Genomic DNA, 20,842 nt, shown 5'->3' with positions numbered 1-20,842 from the left:
TATTAAAGCATGCAAAATATTGTGAGATGATTGGTCGATGGCCATCTCCTCCCCGTGTCGGTGCTATCGCGGAGGTCAGGTGGTTGGAATTTCCCGCGAAGCCCGAGCCACATAGACGTGCTGTTGTTCTCATTCCTTAACGACCTTGAGGTGTTCTCGTCCGGTACTCCCTGTCTGGGCCTATACACAACACTTCCAAGAAAACAAGTTCATGCAGTTTGCCTGCACATTCTTCGCCCCCCACCAATCCACACGAGCACTCCAATACTAGATATTAATATGATTATAAGTTTAACACAACCTTAAAAAATATGTTTGCAAACTCCCAAAAGCACATTTCCCTTTAACACACACAGAGATCGAAATTGTGTTTCCTACTATCCCACGGTGACAAGACATATTACATATTATTACATATATATATATATATATATATATATATATATATATATATATATATATATATATATATATATATATATATATATATATATATATATATATATACATATATATATGTATGTATGTATGTATATATATATTATATTGGTCCACGGACAAACAAAACATTCAAGTAAACAATACAAAAAGTAAAAACAAGAAGGCACATACATTGAAACTAATAATAATATATAATATATATAATAATAATAATATAGTTTATACCAATAATAATCCTACCAGCTGTGTTCCAGCTGAGTATTGAGACTCGTCACCATTGGTGATGAGACCCACCAGAGTCATGTCGTCAGCAAATTTCACTATGCGGTTGTTGCTGTAGGTTGCAGTGCAGTCATGCGTCAGCAGGGTGAAGAGCAGCGGACTGAGCACGCAGCCTTGGGGGGGCCCCCGTGCTCAGCGTGATGCTGCTTGAGATATTGTCGCCAACACATACTACTTGAGGCCTCTGACAGAGGAAGTCCAGTAGCCAGTTGCAGAGGTAGGTACTGAGTCCCAGTTTGTCGAGTTTGCAGATGAGTCGCTGTGGTACAATGGTGTTGAATGCAGAACTGAAGTCCACAAACAGCAATCTCACATACGAGTCTCTTTTTTTCCAGATGGGTGAGTGTTAGATAAATTGTATATATATGTTATCATGCGTTCCCTAATGAGTACATATTAATAAAGTTATTGCGCAGAATGCTTGCTGTTTCTTCTTGCAGACATCACCCAGTCCACAACAAGTCAAACGATGCTGTCTGGAGCTTCCTGACCTTCTACAATCCAAGAAAGTTGTTGATGTCTGCACATGTCATTTTGTCTATGCACTCTTTTCACATGACTACTTTGTTTCCCATAACATTTTATCCTTGCACACTTTTCGTTTCTCATGGGATCCTGTCTGCGACTTCTAGTTTCACATAGAATCTCGTTTCTTCTCTCATGAGACAAAGCCCACGCTTCCCCCCCCACCTATCAGGGGCTAGTCTCACATTGTAGGTAGGGCATTCCTGAATAAAAAGAGAGGAGTGTAAACAAGACCTTTAGTGTATTTTGGATTGCTGTAAGTCTGGATGCACTCCTCGCGAGAAAAGATCAACATTCTGTCTCACTGGTTTTGTCTGCTGATCCTTTTGCTGAATCTGAACCTAACAGTGAGGGCTGAGTGGAGGGCTCAGCGTGATGCTGCTTGAGATATTGTCACCAACACGTACTACTTGAGGTCTCTGACAGAGGAAGTCCAGTTGCAGAGGTAGGTACTGAGTCCCAGTTCATCAAGTTTGCAGATGAGTGGCTGTGGTACAATGGTGTTGAATGCAGAACTGAAGTCCACAAACAGCAATCTCACATACGAGTCTCTTTTTTCCCCTCCGTGAGTCGTCACCTTATCGTGGTGGAGGGGTTTGTGTGCCCCTATGATCCTAGGAGCCCTGTTGTCGGGGGCTTCATGCCCCTGGTAGGGTCACCCATGGCAAACGAGTCCTAGGTGAGGGGCCAGACAAAGCACGGCTCACAGAAGCCCCTTATGATGAGTGATATAAATGGACTTAGTTTTCCCTCGCCCGGACGCGGGTCACCGGGGCCTCCCTCTGGAGCCAGGCCTGGAGGCGGGGCTCGAAGGCGAGCGTCTGGTGGCCGGGACTTCGCCCATGGCATAACCCGAAAAGGAAACGTGGGTCCCCCTTCCCATGGGCTCACCACCTGTGGGAGGGGCCGAAGGGGTCGGGTGCAATGTGAGCTGGGCGGCAGCCAAAGGCAGGGACCTTGGCGGTCTGATCCCCGGCTGCAGAAGCTGGCTCTTGGGATATGGAATGTCACCTCTCTGGCTGGAAAGGAGCCCGAGCTGGTGTGCGAGGCAGAAAAATTCCAACTAGATATAGTCGGATTAGCCTCCACGCACAGTTTGGGCTCCGGTACAAGCCCTCTCGAGAGGGGCTGGACTCTCTTCCACTCTGGAGTTGCCCACGGTGAGAGGCGTCGAGCAGGTGTGGGTATACTTATTGCGCCCCGGCTGGGCGCCTGCACATTGGGGTTCACCCCGGTGAACGAGAGGGTAGCCTCCCTCCGCCTTCGGGTGGGGGGACGGGTCCTGACTGTTGTTTGTGTCTATGCACAAAACGGCAGCTCAGAGTACCCACCCTTCTTGGGGTCCCTGGAGGAAGTGCTGGAGAGCGCTCCTTCTGGGGACTCCATCGTTCTACTGGGTGACTTCAATGCTCACGTGGGCAATGACAGTGAGACCTGGAAGGGCGTGATTGGGAGGAACGCCCCCCCCCGATCTGAACCCGAGCGGTGTTCTATTGTTGGACTTCTGTGCTCGACACGGATTTTCAATAATGAACACCATGTTCAAGCATAAGGGTGTCCATGTGTGCACTTGGCACCAGGACACTCTAGGCCGCAGTTCGATGATCGACTTTGTAGTCGTGTCATCGGATTTGCGGCCGCATGTTTTGGACACTCGGGTGAAGAGAGGGGCGGAGCTGTCAACTGATCACCACCTGGTGGTGGGTTGGCTCCGATGGTGGGGGAAGATGCCGGTCTGACCTGGCAGACCCAAACGCTCTGTGAGGGTCTGCTGGGAACGTCCGGCAGAATCTCCTGTCAGGAAGAGCTTCAACTCCCACCTCCGGCAGAGCTTTTCCCACGTCCCGGGGGAGGCGGCGGACATTGAGTCTGAGTGGACCATGTTCCGCGCCTCCATTGTTGAGGCGGCCGACCGGAGCTGTGGCCGTATGGTCGTTGGTGCCTGTCGTGGCGGCAATCCCCGAACCCGCTGGTGGACACCGGCGCTAAGGGATGCCGTCAAGCTGAAGAAGGAGTTCTATCGGGCCGTTTTGGCCTGCGGGACTCCGGAGGCAGCTGACAGGTACCGGATGGCCAAGCGGAACGCGGCTTCGGCGGTTGCTGAGGCAAAAACCCTGGCGTGGGAGGAGTTTGGTGAGGCCATGGGGAATGACTTTCGTAACGGCTTCGAGGAAATTCTGGTCCACCATCCGGCAACTCAGGAGGGGGAAGCAGTGCAACGTCAACACTGTTTACATTGGGGATGGCGTGCTGCTGACCTCGACTCGGGACGTTGTGAGTCGGTGGGGAGAATACTTTGAAGACCTCCTCAATTCCACCTTCCATTGAGGAAGCAGGGCCTGGAGACTCTGAGGCGGATTCTCCAATCTCTGGGGTCGAAGTCACTGAGGTAGTTAAAAAACTCCTCGGTGGCAGGGCCCCGGGGGTGGATGAGATCTGCCCCGAGTTCTTAAAGGCTCTGGATGTTGTGGGGCTGTCATGGCTGACACGCCTCTATAACGTTGCGTGGACATCGGGGACAGTGCCTCTGGATTGGCAGACTGGGGTGATGGTTCCCCTCTTTAAGAAGTGGGACCGGAGGGTGTGTTCCAATTACAGGGGAATCACACTCCTCAGCCTCCCTGGTAAGGTCTATTCAGGGGTGCTGGAGAGGAGGGTCCGTCGGGAGGTCGAACCTCGGATTCAGGAGGAGCAGTGTGGCTTTCGTCCTGGCCGTGGAACAATGGACCAGCTCTACACCCTCGGCAGGATCCTCGAGGGTGCATGGGAGTTCGCCCAACTAGTCCACATGTGTTTTGTGGATTTGGAGAAGGCGTTCGACCGTGTCCCTCGGGAGGTTCTGTGGAGGGTGCTTCGGGAGTACGGGGTGCCGAGCCAAGTGATAAGGGCGGTTCGGTCCCTGTATCACCGATGCCAGAGTCTGGTCCGCATTTCCGGCAGTAAGTCGGATTCGTTCCCAGTGAGGGTTGGACTCCGCCAAGGCTGCCCTTTGTCACCGATTCTGTTCATAATTTTTATGGACAGAATTTCTAGGCGCAGCCAAGGCGTTGAGGGGGTCCGGTTTGGGGACCTCAGCATCGCGTCTCTGCTTTTTGCAGATGACGTGGTGCTGTTGGCTTCTTCAGGCCGTGATCTTCAGCTCTCTCTGGAACGGTTCGCAGCCTAGTGTGAAGCGGTCGGGATGAGGGTCAGCACCTCCAAATCCGAGTCCATGGTCCTCGATCGGAAAAGGGTGGAATGCCCTCTCCGGATCGGGGATGAGATCCTGCCCCAAGTAGAGGAGTTCAAGTATCTTGGAGTCTTGTTCACGAGTGAGGGGAGGATGGAGCGCGAGATCGACAGGCGGATCGGTGCGGCGTCGGCAGTAATGCGGACCCTGTACCGGTCCGATGTGGTGAAGAGAGAGCTGAGCCAAAAGGCAAAGCTCTCAATTTATTGGTCGATTTACGCTCCTATCCTCACCTATGGTCACGAGCTATGGGTCGTGACCGAAAGAACGAGATCCCGGATACAAGCGGCCGAAATGAGTTTTCTCCGTAGGATGTCCGGGCTCTCCCTTAGAGATAGGGTGAGAAGCTCGGTCATCCGGGAGAGACTCGGAGTAGAGTCGCTACTCCTCCACGTTGAGAGGAGCCAGATAAGGTGGCTCGGGCATCTTATCAGGATGCCTCCTGGACGCCTCCCTGGGGAGTTGTTCCGGGCATGTCCCACCGGTAGGAGACCCCGGGGACGACCCAGGATGCGCTGGAGAGACTATGTCTCTCAGCTGGCCTGGGAACGCCTTGGGATCCCCCGGGATGAGCTGGATGAAGTGGCTGGGGAGAGGGAAGTCTGGGAGTCCCTCCTAAAGCTGCTGCCCCCGCGACCCGACCCCGGATAAGCGGAAGAAGATGGATGGATGGATGGATGGATGGATGGATGGATGGATGGATGGATGGATGGATGGATGGATGGATGGATGGATGGATGGAGTCTCTTTTTTCCAGATGGGTGAGAGCTGAGTGGAGGGCAGAGGAGATTGCATCCTCAGAGGACCGTTTGGCTCGGTATGCAAACTGGAAGGGGTCAAGAGTGGGGGGGAGAATGGATCTGATGTGTGTCATGACAAGCCGCTCAAAGCACTTCATGATGATGGGTGTCAGTGCCACGGGGCGGTAGTTATTGAAGCAGGATGGAGCAGTTTTCTTCGGCACAGGTATGATGGTGGCAGCCTTGGAACATGATGGGACGATGGCTTGCTGCAGGGAAATGTTAAAGATGTCTGTGAAGACACCCTTAAGCTCCTCAGCGCAGTCCTTCAGCGCTCGACCTGGGATGTTGTCTGGGCCTGCCGCCTTACGGACGTGGATAGCAACAAGTGTCCTCCTCACACTATCGGCAGAGAGGCACAGGGGCTGCTCGTGTGGAGGGGGAGGGGTCTTCAGCGGGCAAGTGCTGTTCTGAGCGTCAATGCGAACAAAGAAGCGGTTCAGATCGTTGAGCAGAGGGATGTTGCCCTCACAGCTCTGCGACGCGGGCTTGTAGTCCGTGATGGTCTGAATGTCTTGCCATAGGCTTCGTGCGTTCCTGCTGTCTTTGAAGTGGGCGGTAATCTTGCACCTGCAAGCCAGGTGCAAGAAGGCATTCACCTGAATGCCTTTTTCGCTTCCTTGATGCTACGGGACAGGTTGGCCCTCGCTGTTCTCATGCCAGCTTCATCCCCAGCTCTGTAGGCTTTGTCTCTGGCCCTCAGCAGCCTGAGGACAGTCCCTGTCAGCCATGGCTTCCAGTTAGCCCAAGTGATGATGCACTTTGTGATGTAAGAGGTTAAAGAGTCTGTATGTCCTCTATGTCTGTCTGATTGTTATAAGTGGCTGCCTGCTTAAACATTTCCCAATTTGTTGTCTCAAAGCAGTCTCGAAGAGCATCAGAGGCTCTCTCAGGCCACACTCTTACCCGCTTGCGAAGCGGCCTGGATGCTTTCACTCTTTGTCTGTATGCGGGCATTAGCATAACAGTGATATGGTCAGAAAGCCCAATGTGGGGGAGGGGGGGTGGCTTTGAAAGCTCCTTTATGTGTAGTGTAGACCAGGTCCAGGAAGCTGTCACCACGTGTTGGAAAATCAACATGCTAGTGTAGCTTTGGAAAAACAGACTTTAGGTCTGCATGATTAAAATCCCCAGTGGTGAAACCGTCAGGGAGCCGCCGTCTGTTGTTCACTGACAGCCTGGTACAGTTCACTAAGAGCCGTGATCCTGTCGCTTTCAATGTTGGAAGGCGGGATGTATACCACGACTAGCAGAATCACAGTAATTTCCCTTGGCAGGTAAAAAGGACGGCACTTTATGATCACAAACTCCGCCAGTGGCAAGCAGTGTTTGCATACAGCTACAGTGTCCCGGCACCATTCATCGCGGATGTAGACAAAGATTCCTCCTCCTCCTCGTGATTTTCCACCCTTTGAGTTCCTTTAATGTCTCTGTTTCAAAGTTCAGAATGCTGCAAAACTCGCTTTTGCCGATGTTTAGTAGAAACTGCCTGCTGTACTTGTAGCACGACGTAGTAAGACGAGACGAACACGTAAAACTGTCGGACAAACACTTCTTAAATGAACAAAACACCGTTCAGTTGGGACAGAGAGAGGTCGCTGCATGTGCATGCGAAATAAAAAGGTGAAATAAAATTAAGGCACCTTTCTAGTGCCACGGAGTGGATTTTTGTCATACAATATTTTCACCGACCAGTATTTGATGACTTCACGATTTTTGAGAAGAAAACTTCTAAAACAATTCTAAAAAGAACAAATAAAATAAAATAATCACAGACTGCACATTGTTTTTAGAAGTTTTCTTTGCAAAAATCGCCCGTAGTTGAACAACAATCCGATTTCCGCAAAACAGACCAACCACAATCTTAAACATCACTGTACTATTTTCTCAGCCAATCGTATAGCGTGACGTCTTCAAAAGTGTCAGGGAGCCGATCTGAGCACCGAGTGGATGTGGTGCCTCCACCAACTTTTAAGGTGTGGCGGGGGAAAAAAAGGTGTGGCGGATAAATACATAAAAATAAAATGATAAGACCGACATAAAAACAATGGTATTGTGGTGCCAAAGGAATGGAGACGCAGGTTTGTCACAAAAAAATATACTCGTAAAACGAGGGATAGAAAGAACACACCACGATCCCCACACCCTTCAACCCTGAGTTCCATGGTGGAATTCTGTATGCAAACACCTATGCAACTTTACTCGCAGCGTCCTCATAACATCGCGCCAACAACATAACAGGAGTAATGTTATGTTTTGTTCATGTCATGAGATGTGGGAGAGAAACCGGTCAATTTTTCTAAATAAAAGATCATTCAGACTCAAGTAAATAAAACGGAAATAATGCAAGTTATTTATACTTTCTTGTGCGACCCGGTACCAAATGATCCACGGACCGGTACCAGTCCGCGGCCCGGGGGTTGGTGACCACTGCTCTACAGGATCATCCTGAAGCATACACCTTTTTGTATGTGAATACAAAGCAGTGGCTTTACAAGGCCCCATTAGAAAAAAGAAAGGGTGGAAAATGTCAAAAAGTATGGATGCACAATTTTTGCCTTCTTCCATCCAGTGCAAGAGCATGCTCTGCCTGTCACCATCTGTGGCTGGCTGGCTGGCTGCCTTCCGTTAAATATTTGTAGCGCATCACCATGTTCATGCCTGTGTTCACCCAAAAAGGTCTCCTGATTGACCAAATAAAATAAACCGTAGAGTCCTTTTTCCTGCCGGCTCTCACTTAACGGTGATGGATTCCATCCAGGCCAACACCTCCTGGAGTCCCATCCCGGAGCGGGCGCTGACTTCCAGCGTGACGATGGGCTGAGGAGCGCAGGCCGCCACGTCATCTAATCGGAACAGGGAGCGGATCTCCGGCAGGCTTATGGTACAAGGCATGTCCCTGGAAGGGAAGCAGCAAGAGAAGAACGGAGCGGCCAGGTTAGTTCTCCTGACTTCAAGCCGGCATGCTGCTTCCCTGTATCTTTTTAATCCTTCTGTTTGGCTAACTTAATGGCCACGTGGAACCACACGGACCTGTCAACAAGAGCGCCTTGCAGTGATGATTGACGACATATATGCTCTGGTTCAAATTCATTGATGGATGGAGCTCCCCGCTCCCTTTGTCGTCAGGTACATGATTTGTCAAAGATAAGGAAGAAAATAAAGTCCCCAGCACCATCTGTTCCCTGAAGCATCCATCCAGTAATATGATATGCCTCCCCGAGTTCCTCCCTGAGTTATTATTGTTAAGCATCTTTGGGGCCCTTGAGAAGTGGTTCTTATTATGTGTGTTCAGTATAACACGTGTGCCTTTTTACCGCTTGTTAAAGATGATAAGCACAGAAGCGTTTTGCAGAGGCTCGGCAGAAAGCACCGACAGCAGCTGGATGCACGATGCCGACACTTGAGCCACATTGGATGAGTCCACCACAAACTACACACACAACAAAGCATTAAATAGACTTGTGTTCTGGAGCGGCTTTTTTGCTTCAGTAAGGGGAGGCGGCACTGACTATGACCGACGAACAATCGTTGAAGTAACTGGACCAGATTGGGCCCATGCAGCCTCCCAACTCCCTCACCGTCAGCTTCTTTCGCCTCAGCATCACGTCCGTCAGGTTGGTTCCCACCTGAGGAGGCATCACATAGCCAAATATGCAGATTATTTTTGAACATTTTTTTTCTGATTCATTTTTTTTAGTTAAATCTAATTATGATCCATGCAGGTCTAATTTAGCACCAAAAAGTGCAAGTCCTTTTTTAATAAACATTTTAAAAACGAAAATGTGAACAACCGTGAAAAAATATAGCGCGTAGAAGAGAATACAATTCTTCCGTATATAAGAAAAAATAAAATGCTTATAAAACTAGAAAATACAATTTCTGGAGAAATTGCATGTGAAGGAAAAGACTATGAATGGGAATTTAAAAAAAAAATATTGCGCCAAAAAGTTATAAAATTTGGAACAAAACCAAAACTACAGGTTCAAGAGGTTCATTTTAGAGTTCAAAAGTTGAAACGGGTTGAATCGGACAAAAATTGTAAAAGTTACAGCAAATGTCATATTTAAGTAACTTGTGGTTTCATTTAGGGCACTTTTTGTTGAAATAAGGTCACTTTTGGTTTATTTGGGGCACTTCCGGTTTAATTTGGTGCACTTCCGGTTTAGCTGGGGTCACTTCCGGTTTATTTGGGTCACTTCCGGTTTGATTTGGGTCACTCCCGGTTTGATTTGGGGCATTTCCGGTTTGATGTGGGACACTTCTGGTTCACTTCCTGTTAAAATTGGAGCACTTCCGGTTCACTTCCTGTTAAAATTGGAGCACTTCCGGTTCACTTCCTGTTAAAATTGGAGCACTTCCGGTTCACTTCCTGGTCATATTGGGTCACTTCCTGTTCATTTTGTGGCCCTTCCTGTTTGTTTTGGGGCACTTCCGGTTCACTTTGTGTTCATTTTGGGGCACTTCTGGGTCAATCCAAGATGGCTGCCAAACTGTTGAAGTGGGGGTGAAAGGTTGAATTGTGTAAGCATAGTGGAAGTGGGGCTGAAGGGGGTGAATATGGTAAGCATTAAAGTGAATTAAGTCGGAATGGGTTGAATCGGTTGAAAAATGTGGAAATTAAAGTAAAAAACGAAATTTTGGAGAATTATGTTGAATTTCAAATTTGAAAGTTTGGATTTTTTTTGTAAGTGGGAAGATGTGGATTAGGTAGGCAAGAGATGAACAGTTGAAAATTGGAATGGGTTAAATCAGTTGAAAAATGTAGAAATTAGAGTAGAAAAACAAAATTTTGGAGAATTTGGTTGAATTTCAAATTTGAAAATTTGGAATTTTTGGTTAGTGGGAAGTTGTTGAATAGATAGGCAAAAGATGAACAGGTGAAAGTTGGAATGGGTTGAATCGGTTGAAAAATGTAGAAATTAGAGTAGAAAAACGAAATTTTGGAGAATTTGGGTGAATTTCAAAATTTTGAATTTTTGGTAAATAAAACTTATTGTGGAATAAGTAGGCAAAAGATGAACAGTTGAAAGTTGGAATGGGTTGAATCAGTTGAAAAATTAGAGTAGAAAAACGAAATTTTGGAGAATTTGGTTGAATTTAAAATTTAAAATTTTGAATTTTTTTGTAAATGGGATGTGGTGGAATAGGTAGAAAAAAGATGAACAGTTGAAAGTTTGAATGGGTTGAATCGGTTGAAAAATGTGGAAATTAGAGTAGAAAAACGAAATTTTGGAGAATTTGGTTGAATTTCAAATTTGAAAATTAGGAATTTTTGGTAAGTGAGAAGTTGTGGTAGGCAAAAGATGAACAGTTGAAAGTTGGAGTGGGTTGAATCGGTCGAAAAATGTAGAAATTAGAGTAGAAAATGAAATTTGAAAATTTGGGAAGTTGTGGAATAGGTAGGCAAAAGATGAACATTTGAAAGTTTGAATGGGTTAAAAAATGTAGGAATTAGAGGTGAAAAACAAAATTTTTTGAAATTTTGTGGAAACTTTAAACGTGAAAACGTGAAATTTTTGAATTTGGTAATTTTGAGAATGTCAAGAATCTTTCCGAATGTAATTCAAATGTGCTGAATGATGTGAATTTCAAATTGGAACGACGGAAATGTGAAATGTTGAATGTGTCATTAAGAATTAATGTAAATTTGCGAATTTTGCGAAAACGGAAAATTTTCGGAACGAGAAAAATGGAAGCGCTCATCTCGTGAATATTTGGAATATGTCAAAAATGGAATGGAGCGAATTGGTTGAGTTATGTGGAAGAAGAAGGACAAATAAGTAGGAGAATAAAATAGAAGAATAACTAGAAAATGCAATTTCTGGAGAAATTGCATGTGAAGGCAAAGACTATGAATGGCAATTTTAAAAAAATTTAAAATGTCGCCAAAATGTTTTGAAATTTGGAACAAAACGTAAACTACAAGTTCAAGAGGTTCACTTTGGAGTGCAAAAGTTGAAATGGGTTGAATCGGACAAAAATTGGAAAAGTTAGAGCAAATGTTTTATTTAGGTCACTTCTGGTTTCATTTAGTGCACTTCTTGTTGAAATAAGGTCACGTCCGGTTTGTTTAGGGCACTTCCGGTTTAGCTGAGGTCACTTCCGGTTTATTTTGGGTCACTTCCGGTTTATTTGGGTCACTTCCGGTTTGATTTGGGCCACTTCCGTTTACCTGAGGTCACTTCTGGTTTATTTTGGGTCACTTCCGGTTTGATTTGGGGCACTTCCGGTTCATTCTGGGTTCATTGGGGGCACTTCAGGGTCAATCCAAGATGACCACCACACTGGAATTGGGGGTCAAGGGTTGAATTGTGTGAGCATCGTGGAAGTGGGGGTGAAGGGGGTGAATATGGTAAGCATAAGGTGAACAAAGTGAATGAAGTTGGAATGGGTTGAATTGGTTGAAAAATGTAGAAATTAGAAGGAAAAACAAAATTTTGGGAAAATTTTGTGTGAAATTTGGTAAGTTTTTTGGTAAATGGGAAGGTGTGGAATAGGTAGGCAAAAGATGAAGAGTTGAAAGTTGAAACGAGTTGAATCGGTTGAAAAATGTAGAAATTAGAAGTGAAAAATGAAATTTTGTGAAAATTTTAAACGTGAAAACGTGAAATTTTTGAATGTGGCAATTTTGGGAATGTCCCCAATGTGATTTGAATGTGCTGAATGATGTGAATTTCAAACTGGAACGATGTGAATGCTTTGGAATGGGTTGAATCGGTTGAAAAATTTGTGAAAATTTGCGCAAATTTTAAACGTGAAGATGTGGAATTTTTGGTAAGTGGGAAAGTGTGGAATAGGTCGCCAAAAGATGAACAGTTGAAAGTTGGAACGAGTTGAATTAGAAGTGAAATTAGAAGTGAAAAATGAAATTTTGTGAAATTTTGCGCAAATTTTAAACGCGAAAACGTGAAATTTTTTCATTTGGCAAATTTGGGAATGTCCCCGATGTCATTTGAATGTGTTGGATTATGTGAATTTCAAACTGGAACAACGTAAATGTGAAATGTTGAATCTGCCATTAAGAATGGGGAAAAATTTGCCGGAAATTTGTGAATTTTGTGAAAACGGAAAATTTTTTGAATGAAAAAAATGTAAGCAATGGTGTCATGAATATTTGGAATAAGTGAAAAGTGGAACGGAGTGAATCGGTTGAAGTATGTGGAAGTAGTTAAGGGACGAAAAAGTGGACAGAATAAGTAGAAAAATAACTAGAATTTGCAATTCCTGAAGAAATTGCATGTGAAGGTGAAGAAGTTGAATAAATACATGGGGAATGTTGCAGAATGATGTTGAAACGAGTTGAATCGGTTGAAAAATGTACAAATTAGAAGGGGAAAAGGAAATTTTGGAAAATTGGGTGTGAATTTCAAAATTGAAAATGTGGAATTTTTGGTAAGTGGGAAGTTGCGGAATAGGTAGGAAAATAATGAACAGTTGAAAGTTGGAATGGGTTGAAGCAGTATAAAAATGTAGAAATTAGAGTAGAAAAACGAAATCTTGGAGAATTTGGTTGAATTTCAAATTTGGAATATTTGGTAAGTGGGAAGTTGTGGAATAGGTAGGCAAAAGATGAACAGTTGGAATTTTTGGTAAGTGGGAAGTTGTGGAGTAGGTAGGCAACAGATGAACAGTTGAAAGTTGGAACGGGTTGAATCGGTTGAAAAATGTAGAAATTAGAGTAGAAAAACAAAACTGTAGAGAATTTGGTTGAATTTCAAATTTGAAAATTTGAAATTCTTGGTAAGTGGGAAGTTGTGGAATAGGTAGGCAAAAGATGAACAGTTGAAAGTTGGAACGGGTTGAATCGGTAGAGAAATATAGAAATTAGAGTCGAAAAACGAAATTTTGGAGAATTTGGTCGAATTTCAAATTTGAAAATTTGGAATTACAATTGAAAGTTAGAATGGGTTGAATCGGTAGAAAATGTAGATATTAGAGTAGAAAAACGAAATTTTAGAGAATTCGGTCGAATTTCAAATTTGAAAATTTCGAATTACAATTGAAAGTTGGAATGGGTTGAATCGGTTGAATAATGTAGAAATTAGAGTAGAAAAACGAAAGTTTGGAGAATTTGTTCGAATTTCAAATTTGAAAATTTGGAATTACAATTGAAAGTTGGAATGGATTGAATCGGATGAAAAATGTAGAACAAAAAGTAGAAAAACAAAATTTTGGAGAATTTGGTCGAATTTCAGATTTGAAAATTGAAATCGACCGATTCGCTTCTCGAACCGCCTTCTGGAACGGATTGTGGTAAAAAAACAAGGTTTGACTGTATTTTTGCTATTCTTGTTAAAATCACACTTACACGTGAACTGGAAATGACAATAACATAGTGAAAGCCAAATTGAGCAAATTGGCTATTTCAGAAGTGTGTGTCAAACTGGTTGCCCTTTGCATTAATCAGTACCCAGGAAGTAGCTCTCGGTTTAAGAAAGGTTGGTGACCTCTGGTGTAGAATAGCATATGTGTGAAGAACATCGCCTTCACACAATTCTTGTTGAATAAGTCGAACATATACAGTACTGTCTCAAAAAATTAGAATATTGTGATAAAGTTCTTTATTTTATGTAATGCAATTAAAAAAACAAAAATGTCATACATTCTGGATTCTGGAGAAAGGCTGGAGAGGAGCAAAATCCAAGTTGCTTGAAATCCAGTGTGAAGTTCCCACAGTCAGCAATGGTTTGGGGAGCCATGTCAGCTGCTGGTGTTGGTCCACTGTGTTTCCAGTCCAGAGTAAATGCAGCTGTGTACCAAGAGATTTTAGAGCACTACATGCTTCCGTCTTCTGAAAAGGTCTATGGAGATGATGATTTCATTTTCCAGCATGATCTGGCACCTGCCCACAGTGCCAAAACCACCAGTAAATGGTGTACTGTCCTTGATTGGCCTGCCAATTCCCCTGACCTGAACCCCATAGAGAATTTGTGGGGTATTGTGAAGAAGAAGTTGACCCAACAATGCAAATGAGCTAAGGGCCGCATCCTGTGTATCCATAACACCTCAGCAATGCCACAGGCTGATTGCCTCCATGCCACGCCGCATTTATGCAGTAATACGTGCAAAAGGATTCCCAACCAAGTACTGAGTGCACTAATGGACATTTTCAAATGTTTGATTTTGTTTTGCTGTTCTAAATCTTTTTTTTTTTTTTTACTTGGTCTGAGGAAATATTCAAATTTTTTGAGATAGGATTTCTGAGTTTTCTTAAGATGTAATCCATAATCAGCAATATTAAAATAGTAAAAGGCTTGCAACATTTCAGTTGATTAGTAATGAATCCAGAATGTATGACATTTTTGTTTTTTTAATTGCATTACAGAAAATAAATAACTTTATCACAATATTCAAATTTCCTGAGACAGTCCTGTATAGGGTTTGTAATGTAATGAATGTAGACATGATTTTTCCTTGTAATTTACAGTTGTCAGAGTATGCGGAGGGCTATCCACTTCAACAGTGCCACGCAAACTGAGCTGTGGACAAAACGTTAAGAAAGCAACTGCAGCAACGTTGAAGTACGTTCAGTTCGTCAATTAGCAAATGATAATTCCAGGTCGAGTCGCACTCGCGACTATCAGTGCTAATCATGCAACACTAGCGGGCTGTTGCTAAGGTGTGCGCAAAACATTCAAACTCGCATCTCGTTTAATTATTCGAAATGGGTAAAAGGATATTGAGGAGTCGTTTTAGGAGCAATGTTTTACCGACGCCCGTCGCTCCGAGGAGCAAGCACACTTCATAACAGCTCATTTTATATTCAGGAGCCCTTTTTGGGCCTTAGCATGGAGTAACGTAGCTTCAAGGGGAACCATGGTGACGGTCACGTGATCAGCCAACCCGACCATGATACGAGAAAGCTCCGCCCGATTTCCGATTGGTCCGTGTGATGCCAACACTACGGAGAGCAAAAGCAAACAAAACAATAAACTGGGTACAATGTCACTTAGCAAAGAGATGACAGTTTCTTAAAGCGCGTATGTAACACGTAAACCCATTAAACATATTCAAAACATGTGATTATATATTTTGATGTAATCTGATATATTGGATGAGTCAATATGTTGGATAAGTCAATTACCCATAAATTCACGCAACGACGGACTTTAATCCGTTAGCTGAGACGTCATACAATTTACGTCGTTCATTCTAAAACACTGCTGCAGGCTATCGGTGAGTGCGCGTTGTATCGTGGTTATACGATAGACTGCATATAATCCTTTCTGAGCAATGGAAGATAAGTTAAAGAAAGAGTTGGGTACAGCCACGCTAAAGTTAGCCGGCCACGGCGAAGGTGGATGCATCAGTCAGGGCCAGAGTTACCACACGGACACAGGCGAAGTGTTTGTTAAAACAAACCACAAGAGCCAGGTAACTCTTGACTTTCTTGTTTATTTGATTGCTTGTTTGTTTCAACCTACTCGTGCATTTTTAAACATGGCATTTTTTTTATTCAGGCCAAATTAATGTTTGACGGGGAAATGGCCAGTTTGGAGGCTATAATCAAAACGGGCACAATTCAAGTGCCCAAACCTGTAAAGGTGATCGAGTTGGCAACTGGAGGCTGTATGTTTGTAATGGAGTATTTGGACATTCGTGCCCTAAGCAAGTGAGGCAATGTCGCTCTGGTCGCATGGCCCCATTTCATCAAAAAGGATCTTAGAAACTTTTGTGTCGACTTGCAATTTGCAGATATTCCAGGCAGCTTGGAGAGCAGGTGGCTGATCTGCACCTTCACAATAAGAGACAGTTGGAGAAAGTGAGCAAAGAGCAGCACACCGTTGGTAAGTGTTGTTCTTTAACTGCAAATATTGACAAATTTGTATTTAGCGTGACAGAATGTTTGCGTGCTGTAGTTTAAAACGTTGTCTGCGCCAAGCCTTTTTGCAACTCAAAGCATGGTGTTTTTTGTTAGAATTTTCTAGTTTTCTATTTGCTGAACTCGTGGCCAGGGAAGTTTGCGGCACCTAATGCAAATCTATTGCGTTTTACGAGGAGGCCTTTATTTGTCTGAATACTTGTCTGAACTGGCTGCTTTCTATTTACTAGAATACAGAAACATATTAGAAGCGAGGCATTTATTTGTACAATTACCTGTGTATAAACTGAAGACTTTCACAACTGCAATGAGTTCCAAGTGTCTATCTGAGAGAATTTGGATGGATTCTACTGGCACTTGGCACCTGTTTATTTGTAGCAGGGTGTTTTTTCACTGCTGCAATTCACCTGTGTATTAACCGGCTCTGTGTGGATGACAAACATGACAATGAAGACAGCGGTGCTATTTGTGACGTGCAAGATGAATTTAGGTATGGCTTTTGTGTGAATAGGAAAAGGAGCCGGGCAGAGGGAGGATACTTACGTGGACAAATTTGGCTTCCCGACCATTACGTGTTGTGGCTATATCGCACAGGTAAAAGCAAACAGCATTGTGGCCATGCAGATGTGCGATGTGTCATCATTGAAGCTGTCACGCTGTTTTAAGCGGCATTAGCATGGCTTTTTTTTTTGGGGGGCGCTTCCAGGAAAACGAATGGCAGGATGACTGGATGACCTTTTATACTCGCCAGAGGCTCGAGTGTCAGCTAAACATGCTGGAGAAGTCAAACGGGGACAGAGAGGTCCGAGAGCTTTGGTCGGCACTGCAGGTACGCCGGTTGGCGTTTCTTTGAAGGGTTTCTTTCTACTTTGAAGCAAGGCATGCATTGGAGAGGAGGACCCTATTATTTTATCGTAAAAGCTTGATTGTTTCTAGAAGTGTGGCGACATCGGCGAGTGTGCGCGCGCGCGCAGAGATAACCCCAAGTGCATCTTTGACAGCTGAAGATCCCGGGGTTGTTCCGAGACGCGCAGGTGTTCCCAGCTCTTCTGCATGGCGACTTGTGGAAAGGCAATGTGGCAGAAACCGGCAAGGGCCCGGTGATCTTCGACCCCTCTTCTTTTTACGGCCATTCTGAATACGAGTTGGGAATCGCCGGCATGTTGGGAGGCTTCGACAGCTCCTTTTTCTCGGCCTACCATGCGAAAATTCCTAAGGCGCCCGGCTTTGCCCACAGAAACCAGCTCTATCAACTCTTCAACTATTTGAATCACTGGAACCACTTTGGCGGTGGCTACAGAGGCTCGTCAATAAGAGTCATGAAGAACCTGCTCAAGTAATTGTACTCAACCAAGTGTTGCGCATGTGCAGAATCTTTGACCAAGACCATTCTAAAAGTTGTTTCTGTGTATTACACCAAAACAGTGACGTGCAGTGAGATTCATGACTGGGGAGGCACTGACGTCACCCCCCCGATAAAATTTGTCCGGCACCTAATCGTGTCACAAAAAAGGTTGGGGAACGCTGCTCTAGTGTGGCTTATTCATTATTTAATTTGAACTATTTTAATTAAAATCACATATCAGCAGTTTTCAAACATAAAAACACTCAATAAAGCACATGAAATTAAAAACTTGTTTTCGATGGTGCGTACCACTCCGTTCCGAAGTCCCGTTGTCCGAATCAAACCTTTTAACTCCGGAGTTGGTCTTCCTTTACTGATGACCTCCTGCTTCGACTGAAAATCCATAGTTGAAAATCGTTTGGATATGTAATCCTCCATTGTAAAATGAAATGTAAAAACGTGTGTGTGTGTGTGTGGGGGGGGGGGGGGGGCAAAAAGAATGTAAAACTAAACAAATGGACGACTCCGCCTTTGTTGTTCGCTGTAAATTTGAACTGGAGATCTCTTATTCTACAGGTAGGCGCATGAAGCATCCCGGGATCAGTAGCACCCCCTGCCATAAGTCTGGAGAACCTTTTTTCGTAGCCTCTGTAAGATCTCTTTTCAAAGCCGTTTTATTCATCTAAAGCACAGGTGTCAAACTCTAGGCCCGGGGGCCAGATATGGCCTGCCAATTCATTTTGTGTGGCCACCGAAGACAAATTGTGCATCAAATTCGTGTGTCATTACTAAAATTGCAAATTGTCTTCATTTTTATTATCTTTTTTTTTTTTTATTTGACCAGTTTTCACTCGTCTGATTTGGAAACTAGTTATTTGTCAGTTTGTTTTGTAGCTTTTACTGTATATAATATGAGGTGTTCATACATTGACTTGGGTTGATAGTCATAATGGCCCTCCGAAAGAAGTTGACTACAATGCGGCCCGTGAAAAAAATTAGTTTGACACCCCTGATCTAAAGAAACACGACATTACAGTCAGATGACAAAAACCACAAGATATTATGTACACCAGTTTAACTACGGAATTTAATTAATATAGCCACAGTGTTTGAATACTTAAACAGCGATATAAAGACAGAGCAGTTCAGTCTAACTGCATAGCCTGTCAACATAGGCAGCCGTATGATTACGCAATCCTCAGAGGAGTACGTTTGCTCCTCCGAGCCAAACGTCTTCGGTTTTAAAATAACTATAAAAATTCAGCGATTTTGGTTCAAAATGATACAAAATTATTGAAATTAAAAGGAAAATGACTTTATAATAAAAACAATTGAATTTGTTTTTCCCCTTTTCATGATACGCCTCCCCTGCCTCCTCTGACCGCACGTCCCTGAACTAAAACATGTTGTGATTTTGAAAACAGTATGGAATGAAACAAATAACTAGGTTATGACTGTTTTAATTTGAATAGAACTGTGTGCGTTATGCGTTTACAAAATTCATTCTTCTGACTTCATTTGAGGTAAGGCACATACTGAGAGGAAGCAGAAGGTTATTTCAGAGGCTCTCATTTGCACAAATGCTTGAACAAGTTGTGACTTTCTTTGAAGCAAGAGTCAAGTTCCCTATTCGTTTGACTTTAACTATCTGTGTTTCCGGTTATAAATGGCATAAAATGAAAGAACTGTAACTAGGAGTGTTGTAGCTGTGATGGCTGGACGTCATCATTTGATCGCGTTGTTTCGTGCATCAGGCACGCGTACAGCGACAAGCATCGATGGAAAAGTCATGAACGCGAAAACTGTGAGCACTTGGTGGTGGTGGTTGGGAATTGGGAAAAACATGCCGATTTGCCCCCACCCCCCTTTCTATTGCAGTTGTCCGCTGTGGCGCATGCGCGGTAAAGTGGCACGAACTGAGCCTTAGTTATGTGCGTTCCAGTTCTTTTAGGTGAACTGAATCTTTAGAATTAGTTCACTCAAAAGATTCGTTCAAACAAATTGTTCAATGAATCCCCACACACACACTGATAGGCTTTTTTTTTTTTTTTTTTTTTTTTTACATCCAGTGGAAACAACCCATACACATCAAACAATACAACTACACGACCCCCCCCCCCCCCCAATTTATTATATATGATAATAATTGGCTCGGGTAATTAACACATTTCTTTGTTTAATACAGCACCTACACACTAACTAACCCGTTGGAAGTCTCTCACCCGGTCGTGAACGGGAAATTGCGTCACTGACTCGTTCGTTAAGTTTTAATATAAATGTTCATTAAAATAATAATAATAATAATTAATAAATTCACGACTCGTTGGTGAACGGGAAGTTACGTCACTGACGCGTAAAGTCCCTCCTCCATCTAACGCTCGCTGGCGCTGCTGATTGGTCTTCACGAGTGAGTGAGTGAGTGAGTGAGTGAGTGAGTGAGTGAGTGAGTGAGTGACAGCATTGCTGCTATGCTATTGCCAGCCGGTACACGTTATGCCGACATTGATGTTTTAATTTTGTATTTGTTGGCTTGTCGTTGATGGTATTATTATACCGAATGTGTTTGTGTTTGAATAAAAGGTTGAAGAAAAAAAACGACATTTGTTATTTTGGGGAACACCAACTCATATAACAACGTAAAACACATACCGTATTTGCCGGTGTATTAGTCGACCTTTTTCGATCCAAAATCGACCGAAAAAAATCGACCTCGACTTATACACCGAGTCATAAAATTTAACTTCGTATTCATCGGTTCAAATGTGATGGTAACCAAGGCCGTTTCTCATGCATCTCATTGTGCGTGGGTGTGCGTCCGTCAGGCTCATCAAACAGCGAGAAACTGAATCATTATAAAGCGTTCGTCACATTAACACGCATCCTCAGCAACAATTTCAAATATTCTCACCTCAATAACGGACATCGAAAGCCAGGCAGCGACGATGACTGCTAGGGGGAAGTACTGGGTATTGAGCGAATGTGCAAGTCATCGCGCGTCAAGCAACGACAATAACTACCGGTACGTAAACATTCAATCGCCATGTCTAAATGAATGTCGTTGGCAGAATTTTCACTTGTTCTGGCCGACCGGAGGAACCAGCCGAGGCGGACACTTTACGGCGGTTGAGTCGTTGGCACTTAGAAAATATTCGCCAAACTTGGCCGGACTTCCAAGGGAAGGGGCCGAATTTTCACTTGTGGTGGCCGACACGGGGAACCAGCCGAGGCGGACACTTTACAGCGGTTGAGTCGTTGGCACTTAGAAAATATTCGCCAAACTTGGCCGGACTTCCAGGGGAAGAGGCCGAATTTTCACTTGTGGTGGCCGACACGGGGAACCAGCCGAGGCGGACACTTTACGGCGGTTGAGTCGTTCGCACTTTGAAAATATTTGC

The 20,842-nt window shown here is 44.1% G+C and overlaps 2 protein-coding genes across 5 annotated transcripts; one reads left to right on the top strand and one right to left on the bottom strand.

The window, feature by feature from the left end:
- Positions 1–1,470: 1,470 nt before the first annotated feature.
- On the bottom strand, positions 1,471–15,160 carry arl16 (ADP-ribosylation factor-like 16). 3 transcript variants are annotated; one of them, XM_049744749.2, is made up of 4 exons: positions 14,991–15,160; positions 8,790–8,906; positions 8,595–8,710; positions 1,471–8,176 (listed from the first exon to the last, which is right to left on the bottom strand). In XM_049744749.2, exons 1-4 carry the CDS (start codon positions 15,024–15,026, stop codon positions 8,011–8,013), a joined length of 435 nt encoding a protein of 144 aa, XP_049600706.1. In that variant the 5' UTR covers positions 15,027–15,160; the 3' UTR covers positions 1,471–8,010. The 3 variants fall into 3 exon arrangements, with proteins under 3 accessions (XP_049600706.1, XP_049600707.1, XP_049600708.1); XM_049744750.2 differs by lacking the exon at positions 14,991–15,160 and adding an exon at positions 13,883–14,759; XM_049744751.2 differs by lacking the exon at positions 14,991–15,160 and adding an exon at positions 13,691–13,850.
- A 75-nt stretch (positions 15,161–15,235) lies between these two features.
- On the top strand, positions 15,236–17,735 carry fn3krp (fructosamine 3 kinase related protein). 2 transcript variants are annotated; one of them, XM_049744744.1, is made up of 6 exons: positions 15,236–15,654; positions 15,741–15,892; positions 15,976–16,067; positions 16,614–16,696; positions 16,854–16,931; positions 17,104–17,735. In XM_049744744.1, the coding sequence occupies exons 1-6, from the start codon at positions 15,514–15,516 to the stop codon at positions 17,440–17,442; spliced, it is 885 nt and encodes a 294-aa protein (XP_049600701.1). In that variant the 5' UTR covers positions 15,236–15,513; the 3' UTR covers positions 17,443–17,735. The 2 variants fall into 2 exon arrangements, with proteins under 2 accessions (XP_049600701.1, XP_049600700.1); XM_049744743.1 differs by having other exon boundaries at positions 16,809–16,931.
- Positions 17,736–20,842: the final 3,107 nt, after the last annotated feature.

This window comes from Syngnathus scovelli, chromosome 16, assembly GCF_024217435.2.
Source record: "Syngnathus scovelli strain Florida chromosome 16, RoL_Ssco_1.2, whole genome shotgun sequence".
In the NCBI taxonomy this organism is placed as follows: Eukaryota; Metazoa; Chordata; class Actinopteri; order Syngnathiformes; family Syngnathidae; genus Syngnathus; species Syngnathus scovelli.
Note: the sequence above shows the minus strand (reverse complement) of the source record. Positions and strands in the feature narration are given on the sequence as shown.

What these genes read in the sequence shown, in the direction of transcription:
- arl16 (XM_049744749.2), bottom strand. Translation starts at nt 15,026, where the DNA reads ATGAAGTGTGCTTGCTCCTCGGAGCGACGGGCGTCG. An exon ending in ACGATTGTTCGTCGGTCATA is followed by an intron (nt 8,711 to 8,789) that starts GTCAGTGCCGCC and finishes TTGTGTGTGTAG; the next exon opens with TTTGTGGTGGACTCATCCAA. An exon ending in CTTATCATCTTTAACAAGCG is followed by an intron (nt 8,177 to 8,594) that starts GTAAAAAGGCAC and finishes CTTCCCTTCCAG; the next exon opens with GGACATGCCTTGTACCATAA.
- fn3krp (XM_049744743.1), top strand. Translation starts at nt 15,514, where the DNA reads ATGGAAGATAAGTTAAAGAAAGAGTTGGGTACAGCCACGCTAAAGTTA. An exon ending in GACATTCGTGCCCTAAGCAA is followed by an intron (nt 15,893 to 15,975) that starts GTGAGGCAATGT and finishes TGCAATTTGCAG; the next exon opens with ATATTCCAGGCAGCTTGGAG. An exon ending in GTTGTGGCTATATCGCACAG is followed by an intron (nt 16,697 to 16,808) that starts GTAAAAGCAAAC and finishes GGGCGCTTCCAG; the next exon opens with GAAAACGAATGGCAGGATGA.